The sequence below is a fragment of the Prionailurus viverrinus genome, chromosome C1 (assembly GCF_022837055.1).
Source record: "Prionailurus viverrinus isolate Anna chromosome C1, UM_Priviv_1.0, whole genome shotgun sequence".
Lineage (NCBI taxonomy): Eukaryota > Metazoa > Chordata > Mammalia > Carnivora > Felidae > Prionailurus > Prionailurus viverrinus.
In genome coordinates, this window is record NC_062568.1 from 183,171,066 (window position 1) to 183,189,231 (window position 18,166).

Here is an 18,166-nt window from a genome sequence, read left to right on the forward strand (position 1 = left end):
ACCAGACCTGAATATACCACAGGCATTGCAAATTCACCACGCCTAAAACCAAACTTCTAATTTTCTGTAGCTGCCCTCTGAGAGGGAAAAGCCAGCCTTTCCTCCTATTAATTCTCTCGCACAAGCTAGAAACGTGGGAGATTTGATTCCTTCTCTCCCTCCATCCCACATCTCATCCATTACTGAGAACTCCCAATTCTCATTCCTAAGATATTTTTTTTCTGGTTGTTTTCCCCAAGTAATATTCTATAGTTATTAGATATTCCAGATAAAAAATGGATGTCACCAAAAAATGTCTTGGTAAATGCTAGAAAAACACACAAAAAAAGGTCTTACTCAAGAAAATGAAAAGACAAGCCACAGACTGGGAAAAACTACTTGCAAAAAAACACCTCTGAAAAAGGACTGTTATCCAAAATACACAAAGAACTCTTAAAACACAACACTGAGAAAACAACCTGGTTTTCAAAATAGGCAAAGACCTGAACAGACACCTCACCAAGGAAGGCATATGGATACCAAGTAAGCATCTGAAAATGTTTTTGACACCACGTCAGTAGGGGATTACAAATTAAAACAATGAGATACCACCATACCCCTAGTAGAATGGCCATGATAGAAAACACCGACAACACCAAAGGCTGATGAGCATGTGGCACAACAGGGACACTCATTCATTGTTGATGGGAATGCAGCATGGTTCAGCCACTTTGGAAGAGTTTTGGCAGTTTCTTACAAAAGTAATCATACTCTTATCATATGACCCAGCAATTATACTCCACGCTATTTACTCAAATGAATTAGAAACTTATGTCCACACAAAAACCTGCACATGGGTGTTTACAGCAATTTTATTTATCCTTGTCAAAACTTGGAAGCAACCAAGATGTCCTTCGGCAAGTGAATTGATAAGTAAACTGTGGTACATCCAGACAATGAAATATTATTTAGTGCTAAAAAGAAATGAGCTCTCAAGCCATGAGAGGCATGGAAGAATCTTTTTAAAAAAATGTTTATTTATTTTTGGGTGCATGGGTGGCTCAGTTGTTTGAGCGTCTGACTTCAGTTCAGGTCGTGATCTCACAGCTTGTGAGTTCGAACCCCACGTCGGGCTCTGTGCTGACAGCTTGGAACCTGGAGCCTGCTTCAGATTCTGTGTCTTCCTCTCTCTCTGTCCCTAACCCACTCACATTCTATCTCTGTCTCTCTCAAAAATAAATAAACATTAAAAATTAAAAAAAATGTTTATTTATTTTTAAGAAAGAGAGAGAGACAGGGCGTGAGTGGGGGAGGGGCAGAGAGCGAGGGAAACAGAATCCGAAACAGGATCCAGGCTCTGAGCTGTCAGCACAGAGCCCAATGTGGGGGTTGAACTCACAAACGGTGAGATCATCACCTGAGCCGAAGTCAGAGGCTTGACCAACTGAGCCACCCAGACGCCCTGGCCTACTGATTTTTTTTAAGTCTTTACCACAGGACTTGTCAGAGCCATTACTATGTGGATATTATATTCTAGATGCACAAGAGGCGATATAACATGAGGTCTTTCCCAAACTTATTTCGGTGTTGTGGGACACCTTTTAGCACCTCACATGCCTCATACGCAGTTCATGAAATGCTGCTCTCACTCCATTCTCCCCTACCCCCACCTACCATGGCCTGGGTTCAGCTTTCGCCATCTCTCTGGTCCACTAGATCTGGTCTTGTTCCCTCGAACACATTGTTCTCAGCAGTGCAAGAGTGAGCAGCCTCAAACGCAACTCTGTGTCACTCCACCATTTACAACACTAAGGCTAACTCCTTCCTAGGGCATAGGAAGCCCCCATGATCTGGCTTGGCCATACCTCAGTCTCACTTCTCCCCATATCGACTCACATCAGACCATACAATGAACTGCTTGCGCTTCCCCAAATGTTCTTGCTCTTTATCTTTGTTCACAGGGTGCTGTCTTTTATACTCTTCTCCCAGCTCACATCCAACCTGCTGGTTAACTCCTACCTCCCCTGTAAGACTAGTTCTGACACCCTGATCCTTAGAGAGTTATCCCTGACTGGGCTAGGAGCCCCTGAGCTCCCGTAATATACCGTATAAGCAATTCTAAATCTGTTGTGCCATGAGACTGTGAACTTAAGAGCAGAAACTATGTCAGATTCATTTTTGCTCATCTGTTCTTCCCAAATTCTACACGCTGATGGGTCCCAAGGCTCAGTCCTCTTCTCTCCACGTTTTCTCCTTAGGTACTTCATCTGGTCTCACGGCTTCACACACCATCCATACCCTGATGACTCCCAAACCAATACCTCCAGCCAAACAATTTCCAAGGCAGACATTTACGCTTGCTCTATTGTCTTTCCAAATCTCCACAGAAGTGGCTGCTTATTCAGGTCTCAGTTCAAATGTAACACTCCATCTTGGTGGTCACGCACCCACTCTCTCCTCTTGACTTGTCCTACCTTGTACTGTTACTCTCTGAAATGAAACAGTCTATTTACTTGTTTTCTGTCTCTCCTACCACACTTATCCCATGAAATTGAGGAGTATTGATTCATTGCTTAGTGTTTGGCATATTGCAAAAACACTTATGAAATATTTGCTGAATGAGTTACTGCCCAGCATAGGCCTGGCCCACGATACTTGCTAACATTTGAATGCTCAGGGTCCAACGCCGCACAGAATGTACCACAGGAATTGCCTCATTTGACCATTGGCTCCACTTTACACTGAGACCCAGGGGTTCGGTAGCTTGCCCAGGAGGGGATATGAATATTGGCAGCCTGGTCCAGAGCTTACTTTCTTCGCCACTGTGCTATCCTCTCATTACCTCTGAAGGTATTTAGAAGGTGTCCTCGAAGGAAAGAAGGGAGGGCGGGAGGAAGGGAGGTGGCTCTCGGCTTCTCTATCTGTTGGGGAGTAAAGGACTTCTGGGTTCCGTGTTCTGTGGCTCTAGCGGGAGCGGATAAGCACGGTTCCCTCGGCGCACGCCTCCAGACACGACTGGACAAAGGACAAAGGTCCCCTCTCTGACCACCGGAGCCTGGGCCCTGTCCTTGGGGCATGCCCAGCATAGAATTTCTTTAGAATCCAGGAAGTGGGGGAACTGCGCCTGGAAAGCAGAAAACCTAGGTGCAGCTCCCCTTCCTCCGTGAGTGATACACAGCAAGAGCCAAGCAAATGGTCCTTCCCTGCAATATTTATTAAGGAATTTACACATACACAGGAGAAAGGCAACCAGGAATTGTGGTTCCCACAGGTGAAATCTTTTAAGCAAAGTTTTCTCGTTTTAATTTTCACGTAGGGTGAATAATGACCGAGAGGAAAGCTCCAGGCTCTCTGCCTCACACACCTGGAGAAGGTGGGGAAACAGCAGCCTGGGATACCATAGGCATGAGAGAGTGACTGGCGGATTGGGAGAGAAGGGGGAGGAGGAAGAGAGCGATCTGTGAGATTGCAATTTTTTTAAACCATAAGAAAAAGTGGCAACAGTTTTAGGCTGTCGATAAATTAACTCCTCTCTGTGTAAACCTAAAACAAAACAAAACACCCAGAGCAGATGGGGAAAGGATCCACGTGCGCACGCGCGCGCGCACACACACACACACACACACACACACACACACACACACGCAGTACACACATTAAGCTCTGCATTCCCGCTGGAGGGGCTGGTCCTCCAGCCACATAGCCAGATCCCACTGCAGGTAGCATGGAGGCGGGGCAGGATGTGTGTTCTCGTGTGGGACCTTCGTAAAGTCTTTGGTGCTAATAAATGCTGACTGAAGCGGCGAGTCCTGAAGCCTCGATTCAGGGCAAAGTAGAGTAGTATTTTTGCTCATCCCTACAGCAGGGTGTTTGCCTCAGCTCAGGGCTAGGGCCAACCTGACCTAAGACGCAAGGGGTATTTAATTTGATTTCAGTACTTTCTTCTTTCCCATAAATTATGGGAGCATGATGCCTCCCTCTTCAACCAAAAATTTAAACATGCAGAAATAACTTAGCAACACATACGGAAGTACCTCTACACCTCCCCCTCTTTGCCTAAAAGACAACACCTACAGACCTTCCTGAGAGTCTGATAGGAGGTTTAACCTCACGGGAAAGGTACTCAAAGGTGTGCACTTTTCTCCCACAGTTTAAGTGCCTTCTGCCAACAATTCCTAAGGTGCTGGTGCCAGGAGAGGACTGGGGCTGAGGCTGCAGAGGAAGGCGGGATGGCGAGGGGACATGTTCGTCATAAAGCAACAGAGAGGCCTGCGTGTCCGGGAAGTGGCTGGGCTGGGCAGAATGCCAACCCCCAAACGACAGATTGAGTAATTTCTAAACCAAACAGAGAGGTAGGAAAGGGGGATGGGGTGGGAGGAGTTGGGGAAAGAGGAAAAGTGGGGGAGAGAGGGCTGAGGAGAGTGGTAGCCATACAGGTGTTTTGTTTTTTATTTCCACATCTGAGGGCTGAGAGTCTGATTTGCTGCCTGTCCATTTCCGCCGCTCATCGACTGTCCATAGCTCAGCATGCCATGGGCTCCACAGAAGTTCATCCCAGCCATCTGCTGGGTCATCTGAAAGGGAGAGAGGAGACTTTCAGACCAGGCTGTGGGCATGCAGCCAATTACTGCAACAAGACAGGGTAGGAGTCCTTCTGTCTGCGGGGAGGGGGCAATGAGACAAGGGGAACTGTTATGGGACAGATCTGCCCTGAACCTTAACAGATCATTTTGAGGGCTCCAGATCACGTAAATGAAGGACTTTCCAGAAAGGAGATGTTGACAGAGACGAGTGCTCAGGGAAGGAAAGGAGTCCTAGGGCTAGTCAACATAAAAGCATCGTGAGAAGCTCTTCTCTTTTTTCCTTTCTAGTCTTTCCTCCTAAAAAGAAGGGGCCTATTGTTAACTTGCTGGCCCCGAGAGTTACAGACGAGCCCCGGACCAGCGCTCCTGTTCTATCTCCAGCAGAGTTATTACTGTCAGTGTCAGTGAAGTGCTTGTGCACGCTCAAGCACAGAGAAAAAGAAAGAGAAACTGGACTGTTCAGAATGAACAAAGGAAGGCAAAAAAAAAAAAAAAAAAAGAAAAAAAGAAAAAAAGACCAACGTGTCTTCAGTGTGTGAGAAGGGAAGTTGCTGGGTGAAAAGAACCAGTGGAATAAGGTCTGGGTGGGGCTGAGGCCTCTTTATGAATGAGACTGAAAGACTGGCCTCTGGGAGTGAACAGAAGAAACTACTTATCAAGAAAAATGCCTTAAATTTCCCAAGCCTGGTAATTTCTGTACAAGTGTTTTTCTTGAGAAGTTCTATTTTTTTCCCACCAATATTTTTTAAAGAAAACCTCAAGCTTATAGAAAAGCTGAAAGAATATAACGAAACCCATATATCCTTCCTTAAATTCACAATTGTTAACACCTTGCCGTATTTTCTCTCTGAGATAGATATATCTTGTGTGGGATCTTCATATAAATATATATATATATATATATATATATATATATATATATATACACGAATTTTTGATGAGCATTGAAAATTGCAGAACATAACGTTTCATCTCTTAGTAAGTTAGGAGGCATCTCATAAGAAAGAACACTTTCCTAGAACCACAATACAAGAAATTTGATATGAATACAATAATATATGTTACATTTCATTTTCACGTCTCTTGTCTCCTTTAATATAGAATAATTCCCCCACCACTTTTTCTTTCTTGACACCGTTTTAGGAATCCAGGCCGTTATTTTGCAGTAAATCCTCTGATTTGGATTCACCTTACATTTTCTCATGATTGGATCCAAGTTAAATACTTTTGGCAAGATTTCTATAGAAGTGATATTGTGTCCTTCTTAGTACAAGATACCAGGAGGCACATGATGTTAATTTGTCCCATTGTTGCTAATCTGATGTTTGAGCACTTGGCTAGGGTAGTATCCACTGTGTTTTTTTTTTTCCCACTGTAATGTGTATGTAATCTAAAGGGTATTTCTTGGAGAATATGTGAATACCCTATTCTTTCTACAATTACTAGATGCCATAAGGCATCTAGGCACTGTAAATCTAAGGCACTGTAAATAAGGCTTTCCCTCCCTCTCTCTTCCACACCCATTTAAAAATATATATCACTATGGACTCATGGATTTTTGTTTTCCCTTCAGTGTTATAATCCATCAGCATCACTCTTTTGGATGTTCACACTATCCCACGTTTGGACAGCGGGAGCCTCTGGAAGTTGGCTCATATGTCCTCTTGACATGTCCTAATCAGTTTCACAGCACTTCATTACTTATACAAATAAACATGAAGGACTGAAAATAGGCAAATTAAAATCCCACCTTGAAAGCTAGAAAAAGAAAAGCAAAAGTAAATCAAAAGACAGCATAAGAAGGAAACAATAGAGATAAACCAGAAATTGAAGTCAAAAACAAACAAACAAAAAATTGTGGAATAAATAAAACAAAATCCTGTGGGTTTTAAAAATATATATATAATTAACAAAACAGACCACCAGTTAACCTAATTGAAAGCAAGGGCAAAGGGAAAGGAGAACACAAACATACAAAATAGGAAATGACAAGGGAGAAATAACTACTGGAACAGGAAACTAAAAAGTCATGAGACAGACTGCTTGGTATAATCTTTGATAAATGAATTTGAAACCCTAGGTTCACTGGCTAATCTAGGCACCTAGAGTTTTCCACAGCTGACTTTCATAGAACAGAGAAAGCTATCAAAGAATCAGTACGCACAAAAAAAGCAAAAGGCCCGTACAGTGGCACACGGGAATTCCGAATTCCACCCCATCTCCAAAGGCCAATACTATATAAATGATTCCAGACTCCAGAAAAAGGAAAGCATGAAGACAGTTTTTATAAAGCAGTTAAACATCGCCTCCTAAACTTGAGAAAGATAGCAAGGGCATGCGTACGTGTGGACACGCACGCACGCTGCTCCACCGATACTCCTTCGCCCATCTCTTTGCTTTCAGACTTGGAATCGCTCTTGTTTCAGTTGGGTTTCTTTGCATCTAGTGTAAAATCAGCCATTGCTCTGTGAGCCAATTTAAACATCTTTTTCTTTTCACAGAAGAGCTACCTATTGATATGACTGATGTATTTGGTCTTAATTTTATCACATTACATTTTTGCTGTGTTTATTATATTTGCTGTGCTTCATAGTCTATGCATTCCATTTTCTTCTAAAATATTTGCTTGGCATTTATAAAGTTTCATTTTTGTTCTAGTGGTTACCTTTATGCTAATACTTTCTTTTGCTTGCTTTAGTCTGTACTCAAGCTTCTACCATTTGGTTTGTCAGCTTATTTCATCCTTGGACTTCCACCTATTTCCTAACAATCAGTTTACTCTACTTCCCCCTTCTCACTTTCTCCTCCCATTATGTTCAGCTGCATTGGTTGTTCAGAATACAATATATATTCTTCTACCCTTATCATTACCTTAATTTTAGATTCTCAATTAAATATTTAATCACCATCGGTCCTTCTGCCAAAATGTCCTCAGTCATCTCTTTTTTTTAATAGCTTCAATCCTTGAAGGATGATAGCTTGTCTAGCTATAAAATACCTGTCTCATGTGTACGTGAGTACCTTGTTGTTGTTTTGTCTGTTGCTGTTAGAAGTCTGTTCCTTTTGCTTTATAGATGGCAGATCTTGGGGGTTGGGTGGTGGTAAGGAGAGGGTTGGAGCCCTGAGAATTTTTCTTGTTCCATAAAGTCTCAAAGTTTACTGAAATGTATGTTAGAGTTGACCATTCTGGATCAACTTCCATACACAGTAGGCTCTTTCAATATTGTATTCAAGTCTTTTATTTATAGGAAGTTTTCTTGTATTACAGATTTAAATATATTAATTCTGCTCCACTATATTGTTTTTCTTCTTTGGCAGTCTCCAAATATATTTATGTTAGGCCTTCTTTGCTTAATTTCTGTATCACTTTCTCTTGGATTTATTTTCCTGCTTTCTATATTTAGTTTCCATTCTCTTACCTGTTTCGTGACTTTCTTCGATGCCAAATATATTTTCAGTTGAATCTATTCTCCTCTGGGTAACTTGTAATTCAGTCTTTATTTCTATGATAATTGTCTTTTCTCAATTTACTTCCTGAATTTAGTAGTTTCATTTCACAACTTCCAGTTTTTTGTCCATTTTGGTTGTAAGCTTTTAAATTTCTGATTCAAGCTGTTTCGTCTTCCAGTATTAAAGGGCATTTCCTTCAGGTTGGTGTTTTGTGTAACAGTTTTCTTCTGTTCATGGCCGTTTTGGGGGGGAGAATTTTCATTTATTGAAATGTTTTGATTTTCATTTTCTAGTTTCTTCCCATAGTAGTTCTGTATAAATGTCACCTGCCACCTTCTGTTTATTTTGTAGTGCCTTGTTCTTCTGAATCAGCAATACTACAGCCAGGTGTGAGGGGTTTGGGGAAGCTTGCTAGATTTCTTAGTTCAAGAGTGCCCTCTTCTGTCACTATAGTGAAATGATTATTTGGATGGGGGGAAGAGGATGGTTTATCTTCTCATCTTGTAATTCCTTCTTTCCACTTCTCATTTGTTACTTTCCCTTCACTACCAGGTCCCCAAAGGGCACCTCTTCCTTCTAAGTCACCTCCATTACCCTTGAAGCAATACTTTTCCAGAGCTACCACCTATTACCCTGTATATTTCAAGCCCCTCATTTTCGATTCTCCACGTAACCAGAGTTCTAGTTGCTAAGTCTCAGACCTCTTCTCAATGTGCCCCTGATTGAGATACGTCTTTCTCTTTCTAGGGGATGATTTTATCTATGTCCTGTCACCTCTAGCCCCCTGCACCTTCTCGTCTTTCCACACAAGTCTCTCTGATGATGGCTCTGCTGGATTTGGTTGATCACCACCATGTAACTTGAAGTTTGGAGTATTCTGTCTACTGGATGTGGTAGTCATGGGTTATGAGTGGTTTTATTTGCACTCCTTGTTTACCTGTATAGGTTGTTTCTGCTATTGTTTTAATATAAGTGTGGAGAAATTTAGATTTAGGCAGTTGCCCTCATTTTACAGTAACCCAGAACTCCTCAGAAAATCTGCCATTGGGTAGATCTGGAAAAGAAAAGGGCGTGGCAAACCTAAGAAGGTCTCTGCGTTATCTATCTCATCTACACTGTAAGGGTTCAAAGAATAAGGAAGAGACAAAATGAGATGGCCTTGAGGAAGGCTCAAAAACCCTCGTCCCAAGTAAATGGGGTAGCTTACCTGAGTAAGGTTCCACTGCAGCTGCTGAGCTGGCTGAACCCCATACATTGTCTGGGGCACAGCTGCCATGCCTGCCATGTAGCCAGCTTGCTGGGTGGTCATCATTCCATTTGGCACACCCATCATTGAAGCCTGCATGCCACCCATATAGCCTGCAGGCATGGCCATGGGGGCAACCATCCCAGAAGCTCCTGGCTGAGCTACCATGCCTACTGGAGGGGGCATCATGCTCCCCATTATGCTGTTAGGAGGTGTGACCCCAGGGAAGCTGGGGTAGGCTGTGGGATACGCCATCTGAGCTGGAGCCATGAACATTGCTGCCAAGAAAACACACACACAGATCGGTTTAAGAGGAAAGTGCACAAAGTCAATTTAATTCTCACTGGCTACTCCTTTCCAGCTAGAATTTCTCAGTAGCATTTCTACTCAACTCAGAATGCTCGTTTACATAGCAAAATAGATTCCCTACAAGGCTTGCGACAGCTTACCAGTGGGCTGCCGACTTAGCCACTTTCCTTTTAGGGTCCAGGTCCAGACCTTGAGTCAGACTTCACACAAGTGTGACACCAGACCCCACAGGAGTATGGCTCTGAGTTACATTACTACCCATCTGCTGATACTTCGTAGCTTCACAAAAAAAATGTCAGGTTCAGGTTTGTTTACAGTATAACGTCCTGGCCCCCAAAGCAATTGCTCCCTATTACAACAAATAATTCTTGCATATAAGTCCTCTTGTCTCTATTTGGCATTTTGCCACCACCCAAATGAAATCTACCTTGGGCAGGCATTTGAGGTGTCTGGGATCCATACAGTGAAAGGATGGAGTCTTTTGAGAGCTGTTTCTTGCCTGTTTCTTCTGATTTGCTCCCTGGCTCTGGAAACAGGTTCAGGTTTTCAGGAACAGAGCCAGCACTCCCTGAAGTTGGCATGGAACCTACAACCTTAGGGCAAAGAGGGGAGGGGGAGAATTGGAATGGTCCTCACAGGGGTCTCGGTAAGGACCTCCCTCATCTCTCTGCCGCTTCTAACATCTGCAATAAGAATTCACAGCTCAAGTTAATAGCTTCCTAACATTCCTACCATACAAATATGTGAAAACACTGGATAGTTAAGTTCTGGTACAATTCTTTGATCTACAGAACAAATCTACAGATTTGGTGAAAAACAAACAAACAAATAAAAACAACCTACAAATGATGCAGCCACAGAGAACGGAGTTTAGGTCCCAGCACAGCCATTTACTAGTTGCATAATGAGAGGCTAGTCACATAACCTTTCTGAATTCATGTTTCCTCATCAATAAACTACCTGTTTTGTAGGCTTGTGGTAAATATTTTAAATTATAAAAGAAATATGCAAGCTGACATACAAAATCACCTAGCACCGTGCCTGGTCCTAAGCAGGCATTCCACAGATGGTGGTCATTAACAGTTTCAAGTCTTTCAAACCTACAAATTCTCTGGCAGTAACTCACACTGAGGAGCTGACCTAAAGTAGCAGCCTTTATAAGGTGACACACCTTCAACAGAAGCCCACTCAAAGGACTCACTCTTTTGGGGCAGGAGACAAAATGGGATGAATAGTAATCTTGGGCTGTAACAGAGATGACAATATTAAGGGAAGAATCAAGAAAACCGAAGTCCAATTCCACCAAGGAAGTATGACTTGGCTCCATTACTAAGTTATCAAAATTACCCTTTTCAAAATGCTCTTTAATTCGGAGGAGCCCACGTGACTCACCTTTCTGGAAACTGAAGAAGAGGGGGATGGAACAGAAGCCAAAAGATCTAAATCCTTCTCTAGAGTATTGCTGGTCTTACTATTTGCAATGGAGCAGGACACAGGAGCATCTGGAAAGAGAGATGAAAGCTAATGTAGCACTGCTCATTAAGTCCATGTCTTTCTTCTATTCTAGACGAGAAGCAGACAGAGTAGGCCTATGCTCCATCAGGGCCCTGGAAATCTAGGCTTCTGAAACCACCCAGCTTGGATGGGAACCTCTCAAAAAAGACCTCACCCTATGTTCCCAGGAGCATGCTGGAGAAGCCTGCAGCCCAGCTATCAGGCACAGGGCAGCAGAAACCCAGGCCTGAAGGCTATATCAGCACCACAGCAAACGGGCTGGCTGGCTCCCTTCCAGCTATGTGCGGGGTAAAGCTGTGTAGCTTTTATCTCTTTTTCAGAGATAAGTGAAAATGAAAGGTACAGAAATTATAAACCTAAATAGCCAATAACCTAAATCAGCAGAAATGTACTAAAGTATAGCCATCAGATCTGTGAAAGGTAAAGAGTACTCTATTTCTGAAAGGGGCAGAACCGCTAGTTCAGGGTTTCAAAGGTTTGGAGAAAAATAAACACAGGTAATAATAGGCCATCTTAGAAACAGGCTGCACCTGAAAAATGAGAGAGCTGGGGCATGGCTCACAGGTGCTGCTTTAGTGAAGCTTGCTGACCTTTACTGAATGATTAGTATGTGCCAGGTAAGAGGCTAAGAGCTTGAGAGGCACTATCTCATTTAATCCTTCCAGCACTTTTGAAGTAGAGACTGTTATCATCTTTGCAGACACAGATTAGGAAAGTACTGTTCAGAGGTTAAGCAAACTACCCAGGGTCACATAGATAGCAAGTGGAGAGATGGACCTCTGACTCCAAAGGCCACGCTCTTAAACCACGATACTATACTGTCATTCTGAAAAGTGCAAACACTTCTTAGAACAACTGCTCAGACGTAAAACAACAGGAAAAACATGAGAGAACAATCTAAATGATGAAGACACAAACCGAAGAATCCCATCTCCACCTATCTTCCCAGGGTGACTGAGAACTCATCATAATTTGTAAGATTATGGGAGTGGAAAAGTCTGACTTTTTTTTTTAAGTTTATTTATTTATTTTGAGAGAGAAAGAAAGTGTGAGTAGTATAGTAATCTTGGGCTGGAGGGGGGGGTGGAGGGGTGGAGAGAGGGAGAGCTCTGTACTGTCAGCACAGAGCCCCATGCGGGGCTTGAACCCACAAACCACGAGATCATGGCCTGAGCCGAAGTCAGACGCTTAAACGGACTGAGCCACTCAGGCGCCCCGAAAAGTCTGACTCTTACCAAGGCCCAACAAATCCATGACAGGTGCTGAGGATTTCGGGGAGCTTTTCCGAGGTAGCTGTGGATCTTCTTTTTTCTGTGGCTAAGGTGAAAATATGTTAAAGAAAGAAATAAGCAGGTGTTTTTGAAATGCTTTTTTTCCCCCTCTTCACTGCAAAGCCACAGGTATTCTTGTGGTATGGCTGCTGTTATTCAAAGGGTTACCAAAGAAACAAAACTCAGGAAGTGTCAGGTGAAAGAATCAAGTCAGGAAGTACGAGTGCATAAACCAAGCCTAACGTGAAAAAAATATCGTCTGTGCTTGTTTGGCTTTCTGAAACCAAGACAACCACACCAGGAGGTCCAACCAAAACAGCAGGTTTGGGTCCCAGGAAAAGCCAAGAACAAAGGTGGGTGTCTGATGGTGTAAGAGCCAAGAGCCAACAAATCTCCCAGTGATTAGAAAACCTTTGATACCAAAAGGGAGATCAGTTTAAAGATTACCTAATTCACTCTGCCAATATCATTAAGGACTGTGTTCTGCAGGCAGTGCGACTCAGAGTGATGATAAAAGACTCTTCCTTAAGCAAATAGTAAAAAGTCCTCTCTCCCAAGATTCCAAGCTCTTACATTAGGGTATCTACTACTACAGCCACAATGTCCTGTGAAAAAAGAAAGGTGTCTACTTCAATATGACAGAGCAAGAATACAAGAAGGAGTGCAATGGATTAGTACGGCCAGGCTTCTGGACTGTTCTTAACTGCAACAGGAAAATGAGGCAGAGAGGGTCTAAAGAGAGAAGGATTAATGTAGCATCTGCTCAGAAGGTATCACATAGCTTAGGCATTCCGGCATGGAACGTGCCTCCTGCTCAGAAGGGCAGATGCAGTTCCCAAACTCCCAACCAGCCCCAAGGAGAAGTGTCACGGAGCAGCTGAGGCAGCAAGAAGGCAATGGGAAAGCAGCAGAAATGGCAGCAGGCAATCTAATGTAAATGTGGAACCCTTGGGCCCCAGGAAAAGTGGTGCAGTATGCTATCAACCGCACCTCACCCACCAGAAGGCCTCCTACCCCTCCCCTCCACATATAAACACACCTGAGGTCATCCACCCAGTGCAAAGACTTTCCCACTTACCATTTTAACTTTCTCAAAAACAACAGGTTCCATTTTTTTCTCTGGAGCTGGTTCACTCCCTCTTTTCCACTTGTCATCTTTTTCTTTCTATAATGATTGAACAAAACAAGACAAAGAACACACGTGACTAATAGTTTGAAAATTATAATTCCAAATGTGCAAAAAGGACACAAAATATTCCTGTTGAACGGATGCAGGGTCTGACAAACTTGGGGGTTTCTTCATATGGGGCATGAGAGCTGGCCTCTTCCACATTAGCCTTAGTGCTGTAAGAGACATCTCTCACATACCATTAAGTACCTCCTCATTCTGTCTAACTCATTTGTGACTCCTGAACTGTGAGTCTAGGCTATCTATAGAAGTTAAAAACGTTTTACCAGTTTGCTGCCCCTTTGTGACTCAAGTTTAACTTGCTCATGCTTGGAGGGGAGCCGCCTCACCTTGGTACAACAGTGAATAAGTTCATGTTCATCTTACTTGACAGATATCCTTTGTGATTTTATTTTTTTTTTAATGTTCATTTATTTTTTAGAGAGAAACAGAACACAAGTGGAGAAGGGACAGAGAGAGAGGGGGACACAGAATCCGAAGCAGGCTCCAAGCTCCAAGCTGTCAGCATAGAGCCTGACGCAGGGCTCAAACCCACGAACTGTGAGATCATGACCTGAGCCAAAGTCGGATGCTTAAACAATTGAGCTACCCAGAACTCTCTCCCTTGTGTTTTTAAATTCAATCATAAGTCTTCCCAGTCTTTATCTCCTTTTTTAAAAGTCAGGAAATAAACTGTAATTTCAAGCTTAAGGATTTTTAAATTCAATCATAAGTTTTCTCAGTCTTTATCTCCTTTTTTAAAAGTCAGGAAATAAACTGTAATTTCAAGCTTAAGGATTAGGGAAACAAAAATCAAGGAAATAAGGCAAAAAAAAAAAAAAGAGCAAAAGGATTAAAGTATCCCTTTTAGGGTGTCCTGAATAAAACCAAAAGCACTTCAAAAATAAAAGATCAGAATGTCTCAGTTTCTGTTACTTCCAGAGGCAGTTTCATAATGCTCTCATAGACTATAATGTTATTAGTCACATTTTTAACAGCAAATAAATGTTGTCACATTTTTAGCATTTAAATGCAAAAAAACAAAAACAAAAACAAAACCAAAACCAAACCACAGAGTAAACTTAAGACAGGCATATAAAAGGAAGTACATTTAAAAAAATGTTCAGCCTTGCCTATGATCAAAAAATGAAGTTTAAAATACTTTTTTGAGAGGAGAAAGATCTCAGTAATACCTAATGTTGATATGGATGAACTAGCCCTCTTACACGACGCTGAGAACAGAGTATAAAACAGTACAACTTCTGGAAAGTATACTAGCAAAAGGAGGAAGAGACAAATACTGAAGCCCTTCAACCTAGATAATACTGTATCTTGTAACGTATCTTAAGAAAATAATCCAAAATATGGAAATATAACTCTATGCAGCAAGAAGTTCACCCCAGAATTATCTATGCTGAAGGAAAATTTAAACAATCTCTCTTGTCTCCTATATTGTCTCTTCCACAGAAGGAAAATGGTAAAATATACTGTGAGCTAGTTACTCACTGAAGGATGTAACAATTAAAAGCTATGAACACTATATAAGTACATAAAAACATATGATATGCTAAATTGAATGAAAATAGTAGACAATCTATATAACTATTATAATTAGGCCTCCAGAAAGTAACTACATAGGAAAAAGGAGGGAACACACCAAGGTGATAATCATTGGTAAAGATGATAAGAGTAGGCATGGATTTTCCACTTCAATTTTCATATTATCTGTAATATGATATTTTAATCACAAAGAACACGTGTGGCTATGTCTGTTCCACACATGGTGCAATGTTTTAATACAGAACACTTAATTTCTCAAAGTTAAAAACGCTTTCTCTGTCCATTTAAAACTAATACTCTTTAATTAACAGAACCACTTTCTTTTCAACTTGATACTGTCTTCACTTAGCAAATATTAATTCTTGGCATATAAATCTTCACAAGGATATTTTTAAAACTAAGTACATCAAAGAAAAAATTTTTGGAATAGATTTTCGGTAAACAGGAGGTATTTCCTCCCTAAGTGAAAACATTCCGTGATTAAAACGGGCTGTTTACATGGGTACAGTACAGCAGCAACATAATTATGAATGAACACTATCTTCATACGGCCACTCTTCCCTCCTCCCCCATCTTCTGGATTGTCTCAGATACTCTTTTCTGACCTTGTATGATTTCTTATCTTTTGGTACAATTAACAGAGCTAAGCAGACCATAGTTTTCTACAAATAAAAGGAGATGTGTGTGCTTTGGTTCCAAACTCTTTTTGATGATGCCATCCAAGCTGTGGCTATACACTGGGTTAATTCTCTCTTGAAACGGTTAGGATAAATTCCAGGTTCCTTTTCTGGATGACCACAAGTAAGAGTCCCTCACACTGAGTTCAGAAGCAATCATCTTTACCCAACTAAATGTATTACCTTGCACTTCCCTGCCTACATTGAAACTCACCTACAAGTTGATGGCCCTTTTCACACAAACCCAAAACATCAATCTGGAGTATGTTCCAATTAGTTTGACTTTAAATTGCCTGGAAGGACTTAGAGCCCTGTGAAAATTTAAGTGATTTCACGGGCTAGTACAAACCCCATTAAAATGCAAAACTAGATAGATGATAGATAGATAGACAGATAGATAGATAGATAGACAGACAGATAGACAGACAGACAGACAGGGCTCATGTGTGCGAGAGCTGGAGAATCCCATACTCTCTTCTCTATACTTCTGCAGACAAAGAAATAGTCAATTATTCCTAAGCAAATTAACTGTAGAATCTTGTCAAAAGTTTTTTTAGGTCTAAATAATTATATTGGTTCTCCTTTAGCTGTCATTAGTCAGACCTATCTTCTTCTTCCAGAAACCATGCTGTATTTCCTCCTGTATATTATACTTGCCTTAGCTGTCAGACATCGTATTTGATTCTAACCACATGCCTAGGATGGAAAGCGAGCTTGGCAACTAGTAGTCTCCTCCTAAAACCCTTCTCAGGAACAGGGTCCCACTGGCAATTAGCCCATCAACACACTGGAAATGCATGCTGGCCAAACTGAAGAAAAACTCTGGTGATTTCATTAATTTTGTTGACGTCATTTACAGAAAACATGCATATATACACACACATGTTTACACATATTATTGTTTGATCTAGTATGCCTAATATGTCCATTTGAAGAAACAATTTGGAAGTGGGAATCACTAACACCTAAATACAGATCAAGGCAAAGAACTCACTAAGGATTTGCCCTATCTGTCCCTGATGCAGAAGTCTGCTCCATATTTCATGGTCTTGACTCAATAATTGGCTTTTTTCTACTTTTTAAAAATGGCTTTGGAGTATTTCAGTGGCTCTTCTCAAATTCTTCCCTGGCCTGATTTATAAGCAAACTACTCATTATGAACAAAGCTTGATAACCAACCCTAAAGGCATTGATGTCCAAACTTCGGTCCATGTATTTCTTCTTCTCATATTTATCTCGAATAAATCCCTCGACAGCTCTGCAGAAAGCTTATTAAGGATAAGTCAAACAAATCTTTCCCACAGTATGACTACAATAGGTCAATCTGTATTCAGTGTAACGTTGTTCTCCCCTCTCCCTCCTGCCTGGTTTCTCCATATGGTTCCTGTTTCTTCACACGCAGTTTCCCTGACCAAAACCTTACAATGCCTCCTTCACCGTTACTGCCATTTCCTATGACTTTCCTTCAGGGTAATGATAGCAGCAAATGGGCTTATTCTTCATATGGACATCAGAGGAACCTGTGGCTCTTCTAGAATACTGGTACAGCAGTCAATTATCTATTTTAAAACCCTTAGGTCAATAGGCCTTAAACAAAGGCAACTGAGTGCCCTTAAAGCTATTAACTCTTGTGCCCCACTACCAGATTCTGCTGCATATCTTTTGCAGGGCCCCAAATCTACATTTTAACAGGTTCCACCTGCACCCAACAAAAGGCAAACTCTAGCGAGACAGTTTACAAACCACATTTGAGAAGCACTGCCTTTGGGGGGTTTGGTGTTGTGAGTAGGGTGCTATCCCCTGTTGACAGGGGAAGAAGGTTATTGATTAGCTGGTCAGTAACAGTTAATTCTTTCACACAGGACACAGAAAAGGCATTTAAAAATGAATGGTAGTTTTACTGATTCAATACAGCACAGTAATCTACTCTTTACAGCACACAATAGTTTCAGAGATGCCAAGACTATCAGAGATGTCACTTTGTGGGAGAATTCAGTGAACTACTGCAGTCTTAATTCTTGAATGAATCTTCCCCATGTGACAGCACCATTCCGACATCAGAAAGTACACATATGCTTTTTGTATGTGTTGGTGGCAGGAGAGAAGAAAGAAAGACTTTGTCTAAACCACATAGAGACGGCCCAGTCAGATCACGGGGCTTGAGTCTTGTGTGACTTTCCCCAAACACCAAAATACCACTCAGCATTCTAAGTTGCTCCAAAAAAGATACGGGTCTATTTGAGGTCGCCGAAAAGTCTCAGGAAGATAGGCTTCATAGAGTCGGTTTGCCTTTCCATTCCCCATCTCTTGCATGCACTGCAATCAAAGAGATGGGGACACATGGAATGTCAGATGAGAAAAGAACTGGAAAACTCACCCAACTGCAGCATTTTACAACTGAAGGACCA

General features: G+C 41.7%; 1 protein-coding gene across 4 annotated transcripts in view; it reads right to left on the minus strand.

Annotated features, from left to right (window-relative positions):
- Nucleotides 1-3,172: 3,172 nt before the first annotated feature.
- The window catches only part of SMAP2 (small ArfGAP2), a 54,807-nt gene continuing 39,813 nt past the window's right edge, over nucleotides 3,173-18,166 (minus strand). For 3 of the 4 annotated variants that reach the window (XM_047871469.1, XM_047871467.1, XM_047871466.1), the window contains exons 3-10: nucleotides 17,989-18,074; nucleotides 16,938-17,016; nucleotides 13,432-13,518; nucleotides 12,318-12,399; nucleotides 10,960-11,069; nucleotides 9,995-10,160; nucleotides 9,220-9,536; nucleotides 3,173-4,553 (exon numbers count right to left, since the gene is read on the minus strand). In XM_047871469.1, the coding sequence (XP_047727425.1) occupies nucleotides 4,428-4,553; nucleotides 9,220-9,536; nucleotides 9,995-10,160; nucleotides 10,960-11,069; nucleotides 12,318-12,399; nucleotides 13,432-13,518; nucleotides 16,938-17,016; nucleotides 17,989-18,071 (1,050 nt within the window). In that variant the 5' untranslated portion in view covers nucleotides 18,072-18,074 and the 3' untranslated portion in view covers nucleotides 3,173-4,427. The remainder of the gene's footprint in view (nucleotides 4,554-9,219; nucleotides 9,537-9,994; nucleotides 10,161-10,959; nucleotides 11,070-12,317; nucleotides 12,400-13,431; nucleotides 13,519-16,937; nucleotides 17,017-17,988; nucleotides 18,075-18,166) is intronic. The other variant, XM_047871468.1, reaches the window with a different exon arrangement.